Here is a 19,033-nt window from a genome sequence, read left to right on the forward strand (position 1 = left end):
ATTAAACCGCAGACCCAGCCAGAGAGTAACTGGGTGTGATGACAGGATTGAGACAGCTAAATGTTGGACGTTTCTGTAACACACAAGCCCATGGATGGTCACAAAAGAACGCTCATCAAATGTCAGATTGTTAAAGAATTCCCTTTCGATTGCTTAACCGACAGCATCAATGATAAATAAAACTACTAAACACAGTCAGTGATTGCAATAGGTATTCAGCTACTGGTCCTACCTGAATCTTTGTAATGAGCTTTCGATCCTCTGGTATTCCAGGGTTAATAGCAATGACGACATTTTCGTAACCATTATTCACCAGTTTCACATCAGAACTTCTTACAGCATAGATACAAACCAAGCTCACAAGGGAGAGGAGAAATATCTTGACAAATTTCATTTTTGAAATCCAACCAGAGCACCCTTTTAGTCCCCAAGTGAACACGTCTGTGAAGTTACTGCAATTTATATTGATCTGCATCAAAGCACTTTAGGTCAACTGTGCATTTATTACTTATATCTGATGCTGTATAATAAGGAAATCACCTTCAGCAGTTTTTTAACAGCATAATATTGTATTCCCATGACTCACTGTATACCCATGACTGCGTCGCTAAATACCAGACTAATGCCATTTACAAGTTCACTGATGACACCACCATACTCGGTCAAATCTCAGATGGTGACGAAACAGACTACAGAAGGAAGGTGGAAGACCTGGAAAACTGAGAACAACCTAGCTCCCAATGCCGTCAAAACCAAGGAACTCATTCTTGACTTTCGACGGATGTTACTCATGGCCCCCTACACATTAACAGCACAGAGGTAGAATGAGTGGAGAGTGTCAAGCTCCTGAGAGTGGTCATCAACAGCAAGCTTTCTTGGACTCTTCATGTAGACGCACTGGTTACAAAGGCCCAACAACGTCTCTTCTCCCTCAGGCAGCTGAGGAAATTTGGCATGACGGTGAATACCCTTGCCAACTTTTATATGTGTGCCATTGAGAGCATTCTCTCTGGATATATCACTACCTGGTATTGGAGACGGTTGCAGAGAGTGGAATCTCTGCTAATGTACTTTATGCTGGTTTATCACCACACTTTCAAGAGCAGCTTGGGATGAACAAGAAATGCTGGCCAGCCACCATGTATTGTTCAGACTGTAGCCTATTTGCCATGTGGAAATGAGACATTAAACTGTTGAATTTATGTAAATTCATAGAGAAGTACAATAAAACTGATAGTATCTGGGCATGTACCTGGGGTCAAATGCAGTCAGCAAATCTAAAGCTAACCCATTATAGTTTGTGGCAATCATAGGAATCAATCATAAACTTCCTTTCATGTATACTATAACTCTCAGAAGCTTGGACCTCCTCCAACTTTGACTCTTAGTTTACTGTAAATACAAAGGGAAAAATTCTTCAACTTCCGTTAGAGGAATATTCCGGTTAATGGAGGGCAAGATATTACTTCTAAAGGTGATATGGAGGCCCAGACTAAATTGCAAAGTACGTTGCTGTTTGAACATAACAGGCAGTGAATCATCTCTGAACCTTCTCCTGAACAATGTCTGACCCAAAGAACCTGGATGTGCTGCAGATAAGTAATGCATGTTTTCCTCCACACATTGTCCAATCGTTGATCAGGAAATATGAAATCCCATGAGTTCCATTTATAAGGAACAATAAAAAAAAGCAATGACTTCCAGAAAAAGCTTCAAAAATGTGTTCACACTCACAATTGCAATGAAAACCAACTGGCTTCTACAGAAAGCAGCTAAAATAATTTAAGTCCCTGGAACAAGTTTAAGAAATTATTTTCCTCAGCATTGAGTGAGGCAACATATTAAAGCACATTGTAAGGAACCACATCTCTTCTTTTTCTTTGAACTATAAACTAGGAAATGGAAGTTGCACGCGACTCTGTTGATAAAATACCGAGAGTTCTTACAACCGAAAGGTCAACTGGGGTTCTGTGGTGCACACTTCAATTAAACAAGATTTAGTTACGTTTGCATGTAGTGAGCTGGATACTTTAGGAGACACAGCAGTACCAAGAATCTCTGAATATAACATACCTGCAGTGTAGAAGAGTTAAGCTCCAGATGGAATAGTGCGTGCAGTTCTTGTTGCCACACAACCGGAAGGATGCGATTGTACTGGAGAGGCTGCGGAGGAGATTCACCAGGATGTTGCCGGGGTTGAAACTTCTCCATTACGATGGGCGACTGGATAGGCTGGGTTTGCTTCCCTCAGACAGAGGAGGCAGGGTTGGAGGGGCAGACTGATATATACAAAATTGTGAAAGGAACAAGTAGAACTTTTTTCCCAGGGCAGATATGTTTCCAAAATTATGAAAGGCCCAAGTAGAACCAGGGCAGATGTGTCTCAGATCAGATGGCAAAAGTTTAAGGTGAGGAGTAAATGGCTGAGAGGCGATCAAATGTAAAATACTTTCAGCTAGACATTGGTAGAAATATAAAATGGCCTGTTTGAGGGGTTAGTGAAGGAAGATGCTCTCACAATATTTATGAGGCATCTGGATGAGCACTTAAAATGCACAGGCACAGTAGGCTGAAGGACTTTTACCCGAAACGTCGATTTTACTGCTCCATGGATGCTGCCTGAACTGCTGTGCTCTTCCAGCACCACTAACCCAGACAGTAGGCTATGGATAAAGTTCAGGTAAATGGGATTAGTGTAGTTTGGCGTTTATTGGTCAGCAGACAAGGTGGGCCGAAGGACTTGTTTCTATGCAGTATGACAAACAATGATAATAGCCTTTTGCACCAGCTTAAGATGAAGGTTCATAATCCTGCAAGAAAGTGCATTGAGACACATCCAGAAGCCTGTAAATAACAATGACGAAAAGAAATGCCATTGACCCCTCGAGAAGGAATTCCAAAACAAAAAATACCAAGGTCCACTTGATCAGTTCCCAATCAAACATCGACCACTGCTCGGCCACAATGTCATGTCACCATTGCTGAGAATCAAAAGAAGTGTGAGAAAAAATTCATCCTACCCTTTTTGGTCTGGCACTCTTGTGATGCAGTGTCCCTACCTCTGAACCAGGAGACCCAAATTCAAGTCCCACCTGCTCCAAAGGATGTGTAACAATATCTCAGTACAGGTTGTTTAGAAAATATCTACCCTTGTAGTTTAGGGATTGATCTATAGATTTTTGTTTTTCTTCTGTATTTTGTCACCTATAATGTTTCTGTTAAGCTGTCTGTCTTTGTTTGTCTTATTGATAGATGAGTGTGTGGAGCTTCGAGATTTAAAAAATATACTTTAAGCTGCAAACTCGTGTACTTTTGTTGTCATTTGTTAAAGAGTACGTTTGCTTGCAATAAGCAGTGATCTCCTTGTTCATGACAAAGCCTGCTGTGAATTACACTTACACAGTCATACGTCATAGAGCTGTACAGCACTGAAAAAGATCCTTTGGTCCAACTCATCAATGTCAACCAGATATCCTAAATTATTCCAGTCCCATTTGCCAGCATTTGGCCCACATCCCTCTAAACCCCTCCTGTTCATATACCCATCCAGACACCTTTTAAATATTGTAATTGTACCAGCCTCCACTACATCCTCTGGCAGCTCATTCCATACACGCACCACCCTCTGTGTGGAAAAAGCTGCCCCTTCAGTCCCTTTTAAATTGTTCCCCTCTCACCTTCAACCTGTGCCCTCTAGTTTTGGACTCCGTTATCCTGGGGGAGCGACCTTGGCTATTCACCCTATCTATGCCCCTCATGATTTTATAAAGCTCTATAAGGTTATCACTCAGCCTCAGACTCTCCAGGGAAAATAGCCCCAGCCTTTTAAGCTTCTCTCTATAGCTCAAACCCTCCAACCCTCGCCACATCCTTGTCAATCTTTTTTGAACACAAGTTTAACAACATCTTTCTGACAGCAGGAAGACCAGAATTGAACGCAATATTCCAAAAGCGGGCTAACCAATGTCTGTACTTCCACAACATGGCCTCCCAATTCCGATACTCAATAATCTGACCAATAAAGGCAAGCATACCAACAACTGTCTTCAAACAACACTTTTATTAAAGAACTAGTAACAATCAAAACATAAATTATTTTAAAACTCATTCTATATGTATTGTGCATGCATGCATATAAACATGGACTCGAAGGGAGAAAGGCAACTTCATGTCAGCACAAAAGGTAACCCCAAATTGATCTGTTCAACACAGTCCCCAAAAGAGATAACGTTGCCCTGGATACCAACATTACCAAGTCTCTGAATATCCATAGACAGGGTGGACCCATCTGGTTCATTACTTTATTGATGTCCATTCTTCCACAGTCTTCGGTAGCTGACTATCCCACTCTGGATGCTGGATCGAATGATGGAGGCAGTGCCCTGTTAAGTACAATTTCAGCCCACAGGGTTCAGCCTTCATCCAGACTTCCTCAAAATAAGAGAGAGTGACAATCACAAGTCTCCTGTCAAACCCCTCTCACAGGCACTAGAAGTATTGCAAACTCCACAGAACTCAAGCTCCTTATACTTCCTTTAGTGTACAATAAAACATGTACAAACACCACACCGATTCTGCATCACAAACAGCAAGAATGTCACTGTCACAGTCCAGTTAGACTCCAATGTTCTCCAGTTGGTTTTCATAGCGGAAATACCTCACCTCGGTGTCATGTTGGGCACAATAAAGGCCCCTTTCCGAGCAAGAAAACACCCACAAGTTTTCCTCAGATCCCAGTCTGCTTCCTGGAAGCATGTGTGGAATACTCTGGTAGGCTATCCCCACAGCCCAGGAAGGAATGTCTTTCACATTAACCCCCCAGTAGTGAAGTCCAGTGATGTAGCCTGCCGTGGCAAGTACATTGAGAGAGCTGCAGAAGTGTTCTGCGTTACACAACTTACTTTGCTCCGCTTCAACAACTTCAACTGCAGGACGCTTCCTGCTTATTTTCTGCTGGAGATGAGCACTTTTTGCATCCAATAGAATAGCTTGATCGAGAAGATGGGGGAAATGAAAACATAGATCAATTAAAATCACACTGAAATGAGAAGTGACTAGACTTTGACCAGAACCCTCAAAATTTGGAATACTTGAATCAGATCCCCTCTCAGTTCTCTTTTCCAAGTGAAACAGCCCTATCAGAAGGATGGCTCGGGAAGTTGTTACCAAGGGGCTGCAAATAGAGCTGAACTGTAGAATCAACAGGGACCACCCCACATTGGAGATCCTAATGGGAGGATGTTTACTAAAATTAAGTAGCTGGAAGTGTCTGGCCTAATATCACAGTCCAAGGGACAATCGCTATCTGGTCTGTAACAACCACAAGCATCTTGCTTTTTGCCTAACGCTATGGTTCTGGCTGTTGGAAGGTGTTCACTTTGACACGTACGAACCAATATTTCTAGGATTCCATAGTGTCATACTCAGCTGATGTCAAAGTTGGTTTCTCTACGCTTTGCCCTGTCACTCAGCTCTGATGCCAATGCTTGGATCAAATTCTGTAGCCAGGATATGTTCACAAAACCTCAATTGAGCATCATAATTATGAATGAATAGGTGTCACTTGACTACTGTCAAGTCCCTTCATCATCTTACTAACATTGAAATAACTGCTTGAATAATATTAATGCAATAATTAACCAAATGGAGTTTGACAAACTAGATATTATGGAGGTCAGGAAAATGAGAACTGGAAAGTACAGGTAACAATCTTTTTTACATAAATAAGGCTTACATAAATGACTAAAAATGACAAACATACATACAGGAACCAAGGGTTCCAAGGAGCAACCTTTTCATGCAGAGGGTGCTGTGTGTATGGAATGAATTATCAGAGGTGGTGGTGGAGGCTGGTTCAATTACAACATTCAAAAGGCATCTGAATGGGTATATGAATGGGAAGGGTTTAGAAGGATATGGCCATATGCTGACAAATGGGATGAGATTAAATTAGAGCATCTGGTCAGCATAGATGAGTTGAACTGAAAGGTCTGTTTGTGTGCTGTGCACTGCTGTGACTCTATGACCCAAATGCAGTATTCAAAATTCTAATGTCATACAAGTTGATTTGTTTTAATTACATGAAAATGATTTTATCCATGTTACTGTCTGACCAAAATGGAACATGACACATGAAAGTCATCGGTAGACACTTGCCAGTTTTATCGGCGCTCTTTTTCTTTAAGATGGTAATTCTCTAGGTCTAGTGTGGATGATGAGGTAAAAGAAATCTGTTCATCACACTGGTCAAAAACTCCTCTCATCTAGAAAATTATGTATTTTTGCAATTTGGATACTACAGCATGTTCAGTTTCACTGACCCGATTGCATTTTGCACTAATGCATGCAACACTGACTTACATGAAAAAATTCACTTTACGATGTTAAAATTCTTCTCTTTGCTCTTTGTAAAACACGCCTCTACATTTTGTAAGTCATTTCTCATATCCTGGAGATCCTTTGAACCATGGTCCTGTTCTTTAATCTTAGTGCTGTGAAAACATTAACAATAAAAAATGCACTGTAATTTATCTTAAATAGACCAGAAAAAATTGTGAATCGAAATGACAGGTTTCCAAGTTTTAAAAGTGTTTCTTCAATTTTTGTTTAAACACACACACCAAAGGCCAGTCCCATCCAATGAATCTTAGGGAAACATGGTCTAGACAGAAACAAACTGCTACTTTGCCAGCATGCAACAAATATTTCCATCTATCAGAAACACTGCAGGCTACGTTGTTACTGCTGAATTCCTGTTATATGGAGCCTTTGGTTGTTAGAACACCGCTATATTATTGTGTGGCCTACTATATTCAACCCAACATATCACGGGTGAAAAGATTTTGGTTTTTTTGTTCATTGATGGGATGAAGATGGCATTTATTGCCCATCCTGCAATTAAGAGTCAACCACATTGTTGTGGGTCTGCAGTCACATGTAGGCCAGACCAGGTAAGAACACAGAACATAGAACAGTACAGCACAGTACAGGCCCTTCGGCCCACAATGTTGTGCTGAGCATTTATCTAAGATCAACGTAACCTACGCACACCTCAATTTACTGCCGTCCGTGTGCTTGTCCAGCAGTCACTTAAATGTCCCTAATGTCTCTGCCTCTACTATCACTGCCAGCAGTGCATTCCACTCACCCACCATTCTCTGCATAAAGATGCTGCTGCCTGACTTCTTGTGCTTTTCCAGCAACACACTCTCGACTCTGCGTAATGATCCTACCTTGACATCTCCCCGATAACTTCCTCCAATCACCTCAAAATTATATCTCCTCAAGACAGCTATTTCTGCCTGGGGGGAACCATCTCTGGTTATCTACTCTATCTATGCCTCTCATTACCTTAGATGACAGCTTCTTTTCCTCAGGGACATTACTGAACCAGATGGGTTTTTCCCCTGACATTCAATAATGGATTCAGGGTCATCACAAGATTCTTAATTTCAGGTTTTTTTTTATTCCACCACCTGCTTTGGTGGGATTCAAACCCAGGTCCCCAGAATCTTCGTTGGGGGTCTGGATTAACAATCCAGTGATAATACCACTTGGCCATCACCTCTCCTTGAGTTGAGTTGACTTTTACTTGTTTGTATATTTCCAACAGTAAGAAAAAAAATTGTACTTCATTTGTTTGGGATGACCTGTAATGCTGGAAAATGCAAATCAAATGCAAATCTTTCTTTGGAATAGGATAGAAATTGTCTTTTACTTCCTTGTTAGATTACTCTGAGAGAGTATGCCAGTAGTGCAAATTTCGAAATTTGATTTCATCAGGCATTAAAGTCAAGAGATTACAAATAAAGCTGCCTAATCTGAGATACAATGTTTAGTAATTGTTTAAGAGTCACTACATGTGGCAACTCTAAAAATCACAAGATCGTGTTCTCATGGTGTGCTCTGCATTTGTTGCCATCCCCATCCCTAACTGCCCACCATTTCAGAGGATAGTTAAGAATCAACCATACTGCTGTGAGGCTAGAGTCACATGTAGAGCAGACTGGGTATGAATGCCAGAGATCCTTTGTTAAAAGGACATCTGTGAACCAGACGGATTTAACAATGTTCGATGATAATTTACATGCCGACTATTACTGAGATTAGTTTTATTTCCAGATTTATTAACACAATTTAAATTACATTAGTTGCTATAGCAAAAAACAATGACAGCAGGAGCAATGGCCCGCTGGACCGCTGGACTGTTAATCCAGATACCAAGGTAACATTCTGGGGTTTAAACCAAGGTTCAAATCCTGCCATGACAAATGGTGGCATTTGAAGTCAATAAACATCTGAAATTCAGAGTCTAATCACAACCATGAATCCATTATTCATTGTCAGGAAAACCCATATGGTTCACTAAAAAGACCATCCTTACCTGATTGGGCCTACATATGACCCAGAGCACAATTATCAAAGCAGAGAATCCCTGCAGTGTGGAAGCAGGCCATTCAACCAATTGAGTCCATACTGACTCTCCAAAGAGCATCTCACCTGCATACTCCATCCCTGTAACCCTACTAATCCACCTAGCCTGCACATCCATGGACAGTACAGGCAATTTAGCATGGCCAATCTACCTAACCTGCACATATTTGTACTGTGGGAGGAATCTGGGCAATAAATGCTTGCCTAAACAGGGATGCTCACATCCCATGAATGAATATTTTATTAAAATACACCTCCCCAGAATCAGAGCTGCCAAGATTTTAGGTGGTGTGTGCGTGTGTGTGTGTTTGTGTGTGTATATAATCTGCTCCAATAGTAATCATTTCCCTGTAAGATGAAAACATGAAATGCACTCAACCATTTAGTTATCTGGCTGCCCAGCCCCCTCCCATTAGTGGGGCTTTTAAGAAAGCCTTTAAAGGAGTACTGGGCAGGATAGGATTTGGATTATGTTTGGGACCCCACCCCCCCACCGAAGGGAAAAGATTGTCTATTTATCCTATCCATGCCCCTCATGGTTTTGTAAACCTCTATGAGGTCACCCCTCAGCCTTCAACACTCCAGGGAAATCAGCCCTAGCCTATTCAGCCTCTCCCTGTAGCTCAAACCCTCCAACCCTGACAAAACCCTCATAAATCTTTTTGGAACCCTTTTAAGTTTCACATCTTTTCCATAGAAAGGAGACCAGAATTGCACACAGTATTCCAAAAGTGGCCTAACCAACATGACCTCCCAACTCCTATACGCAATGCTCTGACCAATAACGGAAAACATACCAAACGTCATTGTTTTAGAGGGGTTTAAAGGGTGCAATGCATCATCATAAAAGTCAAGGCTGTGAGCCGAGTGCTGGAAAGTGGGGTGGGCATGGTAGCTCAGTGGGTAGCACTGCTGCCTCACAGCACCAGGGACCGAAGTTTGATTCCAGCCTTAGGCAACTTGTCTATGTGGAGTGGGCACATTCACCTATTTCTGCATGGAGTTCCTCTGGGTGATCTGGTTTCCTCCCATAGTCCAAAGATGTGCAAGTTAGGTTGATTGACCATGCTCAATTGCCTATATTGTCCAGGGGTGTGCAGTCTATGTGGATTAGCCATGGGGATAAAGCAGGGATAGGATGGGTTTGGATGGAAGGCTTTTTGGGGGTCCGTGTGGATTCAATGGGCTGAATGGCCTGCATCCTGACTGTAGGGATTCTATAGATTTAGTCTCACTTTGGTGGCACAAAGCCGATGGGCTGAATGGCCTTTTTTCTCCTGTATGATTCTGTGAAAAGCAATGATAAGTAAATTGCAGCTGCACCTTCATTACAAATAAATGACATCAATGGGATACGTGAATGGAATAATTCTGCAAAAATATTGAAAAGCAAGATTTAAAGCATTCATTGCCTACTTGTATTGATGTTTCAAAATGGCTTACTTAGCTGCAAAGTCCTTTGGGACATTCTGTGATCATGCCAATAATTATTTAAATACAAGTCTTCTCTTCTTTCGTTGTGTTTTTTGGTTGAGATCTGCCTTGTCACCTCTCAGACACTGCACCTCTCAATGATCATTTGCATCAGAAGCAATTAGGAATTTCTTTTTCTTTTTATTAGATTAGATTCCCTACAGTGTGGAAACAGGCCCTGGAATAGTTTGGAGGAGGGAGTAATACATAATGTGAATCCAAATCATTTCTTCTGTTGAATTGCATCTAATCAGACGCTTGAAAAGGCCTTGTCACAGTCCTCCAAAAACTAAAATCCATTAGCAAGATATAAACTCTGCTTGCCTTCATTGCTCAATCCTTTGAGTATCGGAGTTGGGAAGTCCTGTTGAGGTTGTACATGACATTGGTAAGGCCTCTACTGGCATATTGTGTCCAGTTCTGATCACCCAGGTAGAGGAAGGATACTACCAAGCTGGACAGGGTTCAGGAGGGATTCATCAGGATGCTTCCAGGTATGAAAGCTTTGAGTATTAAAGAAAGGCTGAAGAGGCTGGGTCTTTTTTCACTGGAGGGTCGGAGGCTGAGAGGTGACCTGATAGAAGCTGATAAAATAATGAGGGGAATAGATAGAGTAAATTGTAATCGTCTTTTCCCTAGGATGATGGATTTCAAAACTATTGGGCACATTGTTAAAGTTAGAGGGGAGAGATTTAAAAAAGACATGAGGCAAATATTTTACAGAGACGGTGGTTCACATGTGGAAATAACTTCCTGTGGAAGTGGTGGATGTGGGTACAATTACAACATTTAAAAGACATTTGGATAACTACATGAATAGGAAATGTTTGGAGGGATATGGGCCCGGAGCAGGCAGGTGGGACTAATTTAGTTTGGGACTCTGTTCGGCCTGGACTGGTTGGACCGAAGGGTCTGTCTCCGTGCTGTGTGACTCTATCTCTCAATGACAGAAATGTGTCTTCCTGATTAAAGTGTTCCTGAAGGACCAAGATTTAAATTGGGACTCAGAATGAGGAGCTTCCAGTTTTAAATTGCGGCCTTCCATCGGCTGATGTCCCTGCTGGCCCCAAAATGGATTCATATTGAAGTTGGTGGCAAATTTTCTTTGGTCAAATGGAAACAATATGAGGTTCCAACCACAGGCAGGAAAATGAAACATCAGTAAAGGATAAAGAATCAGCTCAAATCTCATATTGCCCAGCAAAACTTTATTAGATTCTGTCAGTCCTTTTACAGAAAGACACTTTACTTGTACATTTAATTTGTACAGGTTGGATTTAAACACCATTACTGTTTGATGTGACACAATCTCAACTCAACATCAGGAGGAATGCTCAATATTCACGTAAACTTCAACTTTTTTGACCACAAATTTTGAACATGAATTAAATTGCACCGTGATAAATTGAATGTTGTTGAATTTTGATGATGTTGCTGACTATCTCTGGCTTTAGCTGTACATTTTCTAACTGGGTGATACTCTGCCCTGACGTTTTTTAGTCACAACACATACAGTGATGGAAATGATCAAGGAGACAACAATGACAACAATACCAACAATAACAAGAATTTCTGAAATGTTAATGACTACACTATTATGAGGTTGAGTTGGTTGGAAAGATTGTGTTGCCTGGGAAGATTGGGTTGTTTGGGAAGATTGTGTTGCCTGGGAAGATTGGGTTGGCTTGGAAGACTGGGTTGGTTGTAATGTGGGAGGTGGACTAGCCAAAATTAAAGCAGCTTGCGCTATATTCGATAAGGCCGAAGACTGGTTTCCTTTATCAAATGCCCGAATTGCAAAGTAGATTACTGTCCCATTTTTCAACTCGATGTTCTGAGATACTGTGAATGATTCCTCTGAGTTAGCCACCTTTGGCTTCAGGTCTGTGGTGCTTACACTTTGAGCATTTGGAAAGTCATCCCTCAGCTGTGCGAAGCTTTTGCTGAACTTTATTTCGTAAAAGGAAGCTACAAGAAAGGAAAAGCAAGTCAATGTATTATTCAGGCTCTTGATGTTATCCTCTTACACACTGCCAGGTTTGCTGAATACTTAAGTGAGGCAAATGGTAATAAGGAGCTAAACTGAGAGGTTTAAAAATACAGGAACAAGAGAAGACCATTCAGCCGAACAATTCTTTATATCTCATTCAGACTCTTCCTTATTAAAGCAAAGATTTTATTTCATTAAGGTAGCTCAGAGAAAGTTCACCAAGATGATCCCTGATGTCGAGGAATTGGCTGATGAGCAAAAGTTGAATAGTTTGGAATTCTACTCACAGGTGCTTAGAGGAATGAAATATAATACCATTGAAACATTTAGGATACTTAAGCGGCCTGGCAGGGTAAGTGTTTGTTAAATGTTTCCCCTCACGCGAGAGTCTAGAAACCAGAGGTTATTGTCTCAGAATAAAAGCACACCAATTTAAGACTGAGACAAAGAGGAATTTTGTTTTCTCTGAGGGTTGGGTGTCTTTGGATCTCCTTGCCACAGAATGCTCCGGGGTCGGAGTTCTGGTGTCTGTTTAAGGTTTGATCAGGAAGGGAATCCAGGGTTATGGGAAAATTGCAGGAAAGTGGAGGTGAGGAATATTGGATCAGCCACAACTTTATTTAATGGTGTAGCTGGTTTCAGCCGCTGAATGGCCTGCTGCTGTTCCTATTTCTTCATTGTCTTATTATGGTCTCCCATTCAATATTTTAAGTCTACCCATCCCCATTATAATTTGATTGCCTTGAGTATTCCAGAAAATACAATGGTATTTGTGTAAGTGGTCTGAGTGTTTCATGCTCAGGAACATGCCCTTCACAATATCTAATTGTACAGTTGGGTGGCCTAGGGGAGTAACACAAAGACACCCAAGAAATTGCGAGTCAATGTCATGGTCTCAATTTTCACTCAGTGGGGAATTGGTACATTGGGTAGGAATGGATTATAGGCTGAGCCACAAGCAAATGTTCCCTGAAAGTGTGGATATTGGAAGGAGCTTGACTGGGATGCCTGACCGTCACACACATGACAGTGCTCATTGTCAAGACTTGCCCATCTTTGACAGTCACAAGAATAAGGATGCAAGAGCACCCCACTCATAGAGTCATAGAGATGTACAACACAGAAACAGATCCTTCGGTCCAGCTCATCCATGCTGACCAGATATCCCAAATTAATTTGCCAGCATTTGGCCGATATCCCTCTAACACTTCCTATTCATATAACCATCCAGGTACCGTTTAAATGTTGTAATTGTACCAACCTCTACCACGGGTAGGGGGCATGGGCTGGGTGGGATGTTCTTTAGACACTCAGTGTAGACTCAATGGGCTGAATGGCCTCTAACAACACTACAAGGATTCTATGATAACATCTTTTGAAACAAAGGTAACGAAACTTAAAGATTTCAGTTTAAAGTACGGTCATTCACTTGTAATATAATGTTTAAGAAATGCTAAATGAGTACAATGCAACAAAAATTTCACAAATTGCAAAAGTCACACCCTATTCCCAGTTAAACAATGAAACCGACTGACCAACTGATTGATGATGTGATGGAGGCAACGAGACTTAAAATGGGCTGAAAACTCAGCAATGGGATCTCTCCCAATGTATGTATTGAAGTATAATTTAAATTACCTGTTCCTTGATCTAAGTCATCGCCTGGAGCTGTCCATTTCAGTTGTATTGCGTCTCCAACAATTGCTGCCCGAAGATCATTAATTTTACTTGGGGGAAACACGTCAGAGGGAGGTCCGGGAGGAACCTGACTAACAACACATGCTCCCGCTGTTTTCACTCTATTGAAGCTTCCCAATTGTATCTGAGAATCGTTACGGTCCACTGGAGGCTTTGGTGGGTTGGGGTGAATTTGACCTGCGAGAAAAGTGAAGAAAGACACATTTCAGAAAGGGGCAAAATATTTGGAAGTTGATTTTTAACATTTATCCTTCAGATGCGATTGTTGGCGCAAAGCCATTACTATTTGCCCATTCCTAATTGCCCCAGAGAAAGGGATGGCCAGCTGCCTTTTAGAACTGCCCAATCCATGTAATGTAGTTACACCCACAGAACTGTTAAGGAGGGGTTGGTATCAATGTCAATGGGCCTTTGATGTGAACACTGACAATTTCAGTGTCATTACCAGAGCAAAATCTCAGCCAATCAGCCTGTCTGCAAGTTTAGAATAATCTCCTGCAGCAGATTCATATCCTTGAAGGGTCAGATCAAATGAATCCAAGGATCATCCCCAGCTCAACTTATCTTGTGGAAATAATTGTAATAGATGCAAATAATTCAATTGCTTTATGTAGTTGCAGGATGTGATTAAATAGTGCATTTATTGCACTTTGACGTCAGAGTGCATCGAGGAAACCTTAACAAACAGCAAAATTCACAACTGATCTTGGAGGAACCTGTATGGGAGATTTCACAGCACATGAACAGGTGAGTGCATAGCTTTTAATTGTAGCCTTACTGTACATCTACATTAGTCAGTATTGAGATCCGTCTCTTGGTTAAGTTTTAAAAACATAAGCCATAAGTATTAAGTTAGCCTAGAGTAGTGTTTTTTTTTCTGTAGTAATAAGACGGTGCTATTTTCTCGGTCTGTAGATTGTGAAGGAACAAAGGTGGCCGTTAGTAGAGTGATATGCTCTTCCTATTTAGTCAGAGTTTCCATGTTAGTGGTGATTATGTCTGCAGGAAATGTCTTTGGTTGTCAATTGTATCAGATTGAATGGATTGGTTGGAGCGACAGTTAGAGGCAATGAGGAATTTACAAGATCTAAGGGGGTGCGATGGTTGGGGGTTATAGGAAGGGAGAAAAGCTGCAGATACAGTCAGGTGGAGGATTGACTCCAGGAAATGTAGGAGGGATAAGTAAGCAGATAGTGCAGGAGTCTTCTGTGACTAACCCCATCTCAAACAAGTATGGTGTTTTGGAAAATGTCAGGAGTGATAGACTCTCGGGGGAGTGTACCATGAACAGCTAAGTTTCTGATATTGAGACAGGCAGTAATGTAATGAGGGGTACATCGGGTACTAAGTGATCGATTGTGTTAGGGGACTCTCTAGTCAGAGATGCAGACAGACACTTCTGTGGCCAACAGATTTAAAAAATCAGAATGGTGTGTTGCTTCCCTGGTACCAGGATCAAGGATGTCTCAGAAAGGATGCACAATGTTCTCAAAGGGCAGAGGGACCAGCAGGAGGTCATTACACACATGGGAACCAACGACATATGAAGGGAAAAGGACAATATTCTGAAGGGAGAATATAGAAAGTTAGGCAAGAATTTAAAAAGGAGGTCCTTGAAATTAGTAATATCTGGATTATTCCCGGTACTATGGGATAGTGAGGGCAGGAATAGGAGGATAGAGCAGATGAATGCATGGCTGAGGAGTTGGTGCAAGAGAGAAGGATTCACATTTTTGGATCATTGGAAACTCTTCTGGAGTAGGAGTGATTTGTTCAAGAAGGATGGATTGCACATGAATTGGAAGGGGACGACTATACTGGCAAGAAGATTTGCTGGAACTGCTCAGAGGATTTAAACGAGTAAGATGCAGGGGGGAGGGGTGGTAGGACTGAGGGAGATAAAAAAGGGATTAACCTGAGACTGGTACAGTTGGGAAAAGGAGTGAGTAAAACAGACAGGGCAGGAAGGAACAAAGCAGACAACAAGGTAACACTGCTAAATTAAACTGCATTTATTTCAATACATCCAGGGAAGTTATTTGGGTGGAACTGAGAAATAAGAAAGGGATGATCACCTTATTGGGATTGTATTATAGACCCCCTAATAGTCAGAGGGAAATTGAGAAACAAACATGTAAGCAGATCTCAGCTATTCTGTAAGAATAATAGGGTAGGGGATTTTAACTTTCCAAACATAGACTGGGATTGCCATAGTGTTAAGGGTTTAGATGGAGAGGAATTTGTTAAGTGAGTACAAGAACATTTTCTGATTCAGTATGTGGATGTACCTACTAGAGAAGGTGCAAAACTTGACCTACTCTTGGGAAATAAGGCAGGGGAGGTGACTGAGGTGTCAGTGGCGGAGCACTTTGGAGCCAGCGATCATAATTCTATTAGTTATGGAAAAGGATAGACCAGATCTAAAAGATGAAGTTCTAACTTGGAGGAAGGCTAATTTTGACAGTATTAGGCAAGAACTTTGAAAAGCTGATTGGAAGCAGAGGTTCGCAGGTAAAGGGACAGCTGGAAAATGGGAAGCCTTCAGAAATGAGATAATGAGAGCCCAGAGACAGTATATTCCTGTCAGGATGAAAGGAAAGACGGGTCGGTGTAGTGTGTATTACAGAGGAGGAGGTGATGGACAACTAGAGAAATTGAGGATTTGGTTCAGATGAAGAAGAAAGCCTTTGACAAGTATGGACAGGAGAGATCGAGTGAATCCTTAGACAAGTGTAAAGGCAGTAGAAAAACACTTAAGAGGGAAATCAGGAGGGCAAAAAGGGAACAAATAGCGTAAAGGAAAATCCAAAGGTTTTTATGATTACATTCAGGACAAAAGGGTAACTAAGGAGAGAAGGTTTAATGTGGAGAAGTGTGAGGTGATTCACTTTGGAAAGAGCAACAGGAATACAGAGTACTGGGCTAATAGTTAGATTCTTGGTAGTGTAGATGAGCAGAGAGATCTCGGTGTTCATGTGCATAGATCCCTGAAAGTTGCCACCCACGTTGATAGTGTTGTTAAGAAGGCATATGGTGTCTTGGCTTTTATTAGTAGAGGGACTGAGTTTCAGAGCCATGAGATCATGTTATAGCTGTACAAAACTCTGTTGTGGTCACATTTGGAGTATTGGGTACAGTTCTGGTCACCGCATTATAGGAAGGATGTGGAAGCTTTGGAAAGGTTTCAGAGGAGATTTACTAGGATTTTGCCTGTTATGGAGGGAAGGTCTTATGAGGAAAGGCTGAGGGATTTGGGGCTGTTTTTGTTAGAGAGAAGAAGGTTGAGAGGTGACTTAATTGAGACATATTAGATCATCAGAGGATTAGATAGGGTGGACGTGGGAGCCTTTTTCCTCAGATGATGGTGACCAGCACGAGGGGCCATAGTTTAAATTGAGGGGTGATAGGTATAGGACAGATGTCAGAGGTAGTTTCTTTACTCAGAGAGTAGTAGGGGCGTGGAACGCACTGCCTGTAACAGAAGTAGACTCACCAACTTTAAGGACATTTAAATGGTCATTGGATAAAGATATGGATAAAAATGGAATAGTTTAGAATGGATGGGCTTCAGGTTGGTTTCACAGGTCGGTGCAACGTCGAGGGCCTGTAATGCGCTGTAAAAAAAAGATCGGGGCAGCCAAAGTGTGGAGCTGCAGGAGCAGCGGGAGATACTAAATGAATATTTTGCATCAACCTTTACTGTGGAGAAGGACATGGGAGGTATAGAATGTGGGGAAATAGATGGTGACATCTTGAAAAATGTCCACATTACGGAGGAGGAGATGCTGGATGTCTTGAAATGCATAAAAGTGGATAAAACCCTTGGATCTGATTAGGTGGGCCCTAGAACTCTATGGCAAACGAGGGAGGTGGTTGCTGGGCCCCTTGCTGAGATATTTGTATCATTGATAGTCACAGTTGAGGTGCCAGAAGAATGGAGATTGGCAAATGTGGTACTATTATTTAAAGAAATATGGTAAGGAAAGTAAGGGAACTATAGACTGGTGAGCCTGGCATTGGTGGTGGGCAAGTTGTTGGAGGGAATCCTGAGGGACAGGATGTACATGTATTTGTAAAGGCAAGGACTGATTATGGATAGTCAGCATGGCTTTGTGCGTGGGAAATCATGTCTCACAAACTTGATTGAATTTTTAAAAAAAGTGACGAAGGTGATTGATGAGGGCAGAGCGGTGGACATGATCTACATGGACTTAAGTAAGGCATTCAACATGGTTCCCTGTGGGGGACTGGTTAGCAAGGATAGATCTCACGGAAGAGAGGGAGAACTAACTATTTGGATATAGAACAGGCTCAAAGGTAGAATACAAAAAATGGTTGTGGAGGGTTGCTTTTCAGACTGGAAGACTGTGACCAAGGATTGGTGTTGGGTCCACTACTTTTCATTACTTATATAAATGATTTGGATGTGAACATTGGAGGTATAGTTAATAAGTTTGCAGATGACACCAAAATTGGAGGTATAGTGGACAGTGAAAAGGTGACCTCAGAGTACAACAGGATTTTGATCAGATGGGCCAATGGGTTGAAGAGTGGAAGATGGAGTTCAGTTTAGATAAATGTGAGGTTCTGCATTTTAGAAAAGCAAATCTTAGCAGGACTTATAAACGTAATGGTAAGGTCCAAGGGAGTGTTGCTGAACAAAGAGACCTTGGAGTGCAGGTCATAGTTGCTTGAAAGTCGAGTCACAGGTAGATATGATAGTGAAGAAGGCATTTGGTATGCTTTCCTTTATTGACCAGAGTATTGAGTGTAGGAGTTAGAAGGTGATGTTGCGGTGGTCCAGGAAGTTGCTTCGGCGACTTCTGGAATATTGCGTCCAATTCTGGTCTCCTGCCAATTGGATGGATGTTAGAGTCATACAGTCATAGAGATGTACAGCACGGAAACAGACCCTTCGGTCCAACCCGTCCATGCAGACCAGATATCCCAACCCAATCTAGTCCCACCTGCTAGCACCCGGCCTATATCCCTTCAAACTCTTCCTATTCATATACCCATCCAAATGCCTCTTAAAAGTTGCAATTGTACCAGCCTCCACCACATCCTCTGGCAGCTCATTCCATACGTGTACCACCCTCTGCGTGAAAAAGTTGCCCCTAAGGTCTCTTTTATATCTTTCCTCTCTCAGCCTAAACCTACGCTCTCTAGTTCTGGACTCCCTGACCCCAGGGAAAAGACTTTGTCTATTTATCCTATCCATGCCCCTCATAATTTTGTAAACCTCTATAAAGTCACCCCTCAGCCTCTAACGCTCCAGGGAAAACAGCCCCAGCCTGTTCAGTCTCTCCCTTCAGCTCAGATCCTCCAACCCTGGCAACATCCTTGTAAATCTTTTCTGAACCCTTTCAAGTTTCACAACATCTTTCCGATAGGAAGGAGACCAGAATTGCACGCAATATTCCAACAGTGGCCTAACCA

At 41.8% G+C, this 19,033-nt stretch overlaps 2 protein-coding genes across 2 annotated transcripts in view; both read right to left on the minus strand.

Moving 5' to 3' along the window:
• LOC122554127 (calcium-activated chloride channel regulator 1-like) overlaps nt 1–467 on the minus strand; it is a 104,356-nt gene extending 103,889 nt beyond the window's left edge. Inside the window, exon 1 of the mRNA XM_043698672.1 lies at nt 233–467. Coding sequence (XP_043554607.1) covers nt 233–394 — 162 coding nt within the window. The 5' untranslated portion in view covers nt 395–467. The remainder of the gene's footprint in view (nt 1–232) is intronic.
• A 10,632-nt stretch (nt 468–11,099) lies between these two features.
• LOC122554128 (calcium-activated chloride channel regulator 4-like) overlaps nt 11,100–19,033 on the minus strand; it is a 13,342-nt gene continuing 5,408 nt past the window's right edge. Inside the window, exons 2-3 of the mRNA XM_043698675.1 lie at nt 13,535–13,771; nt 11,100–11,874 (exon numbers count right to left, since the gene is read on the minus strand). Coding sequence (XP_043554610.1) covers nt 11,372–11,874; nt 13,535–13,771 — 740 coding nt within the window. The 3' untranslated portion in view covers nt 11,100–11,371. The remainder of the gene's footprint in view (nt 11,875–13,534; nt 13,772–19,033) is intronic.

Source organism: Chiloscyllium plagiosum, chromosome 11, assembly GCF_004010195.1.
Source record: "Chiloscyllium plagiosum isolate BGI_BamShark_2017 chromosome 11, ASM401019v2, whole genome shotgun sequence".
Classification (NCBI taxonomy): domain Eukaryota; kingdom Metazoa; phylum Chordata; class Chondrichthyes; order Orectolobiformes; family Hemiscylliidae; genus Chiloscyllium; species Chiloscyllium plagiosum.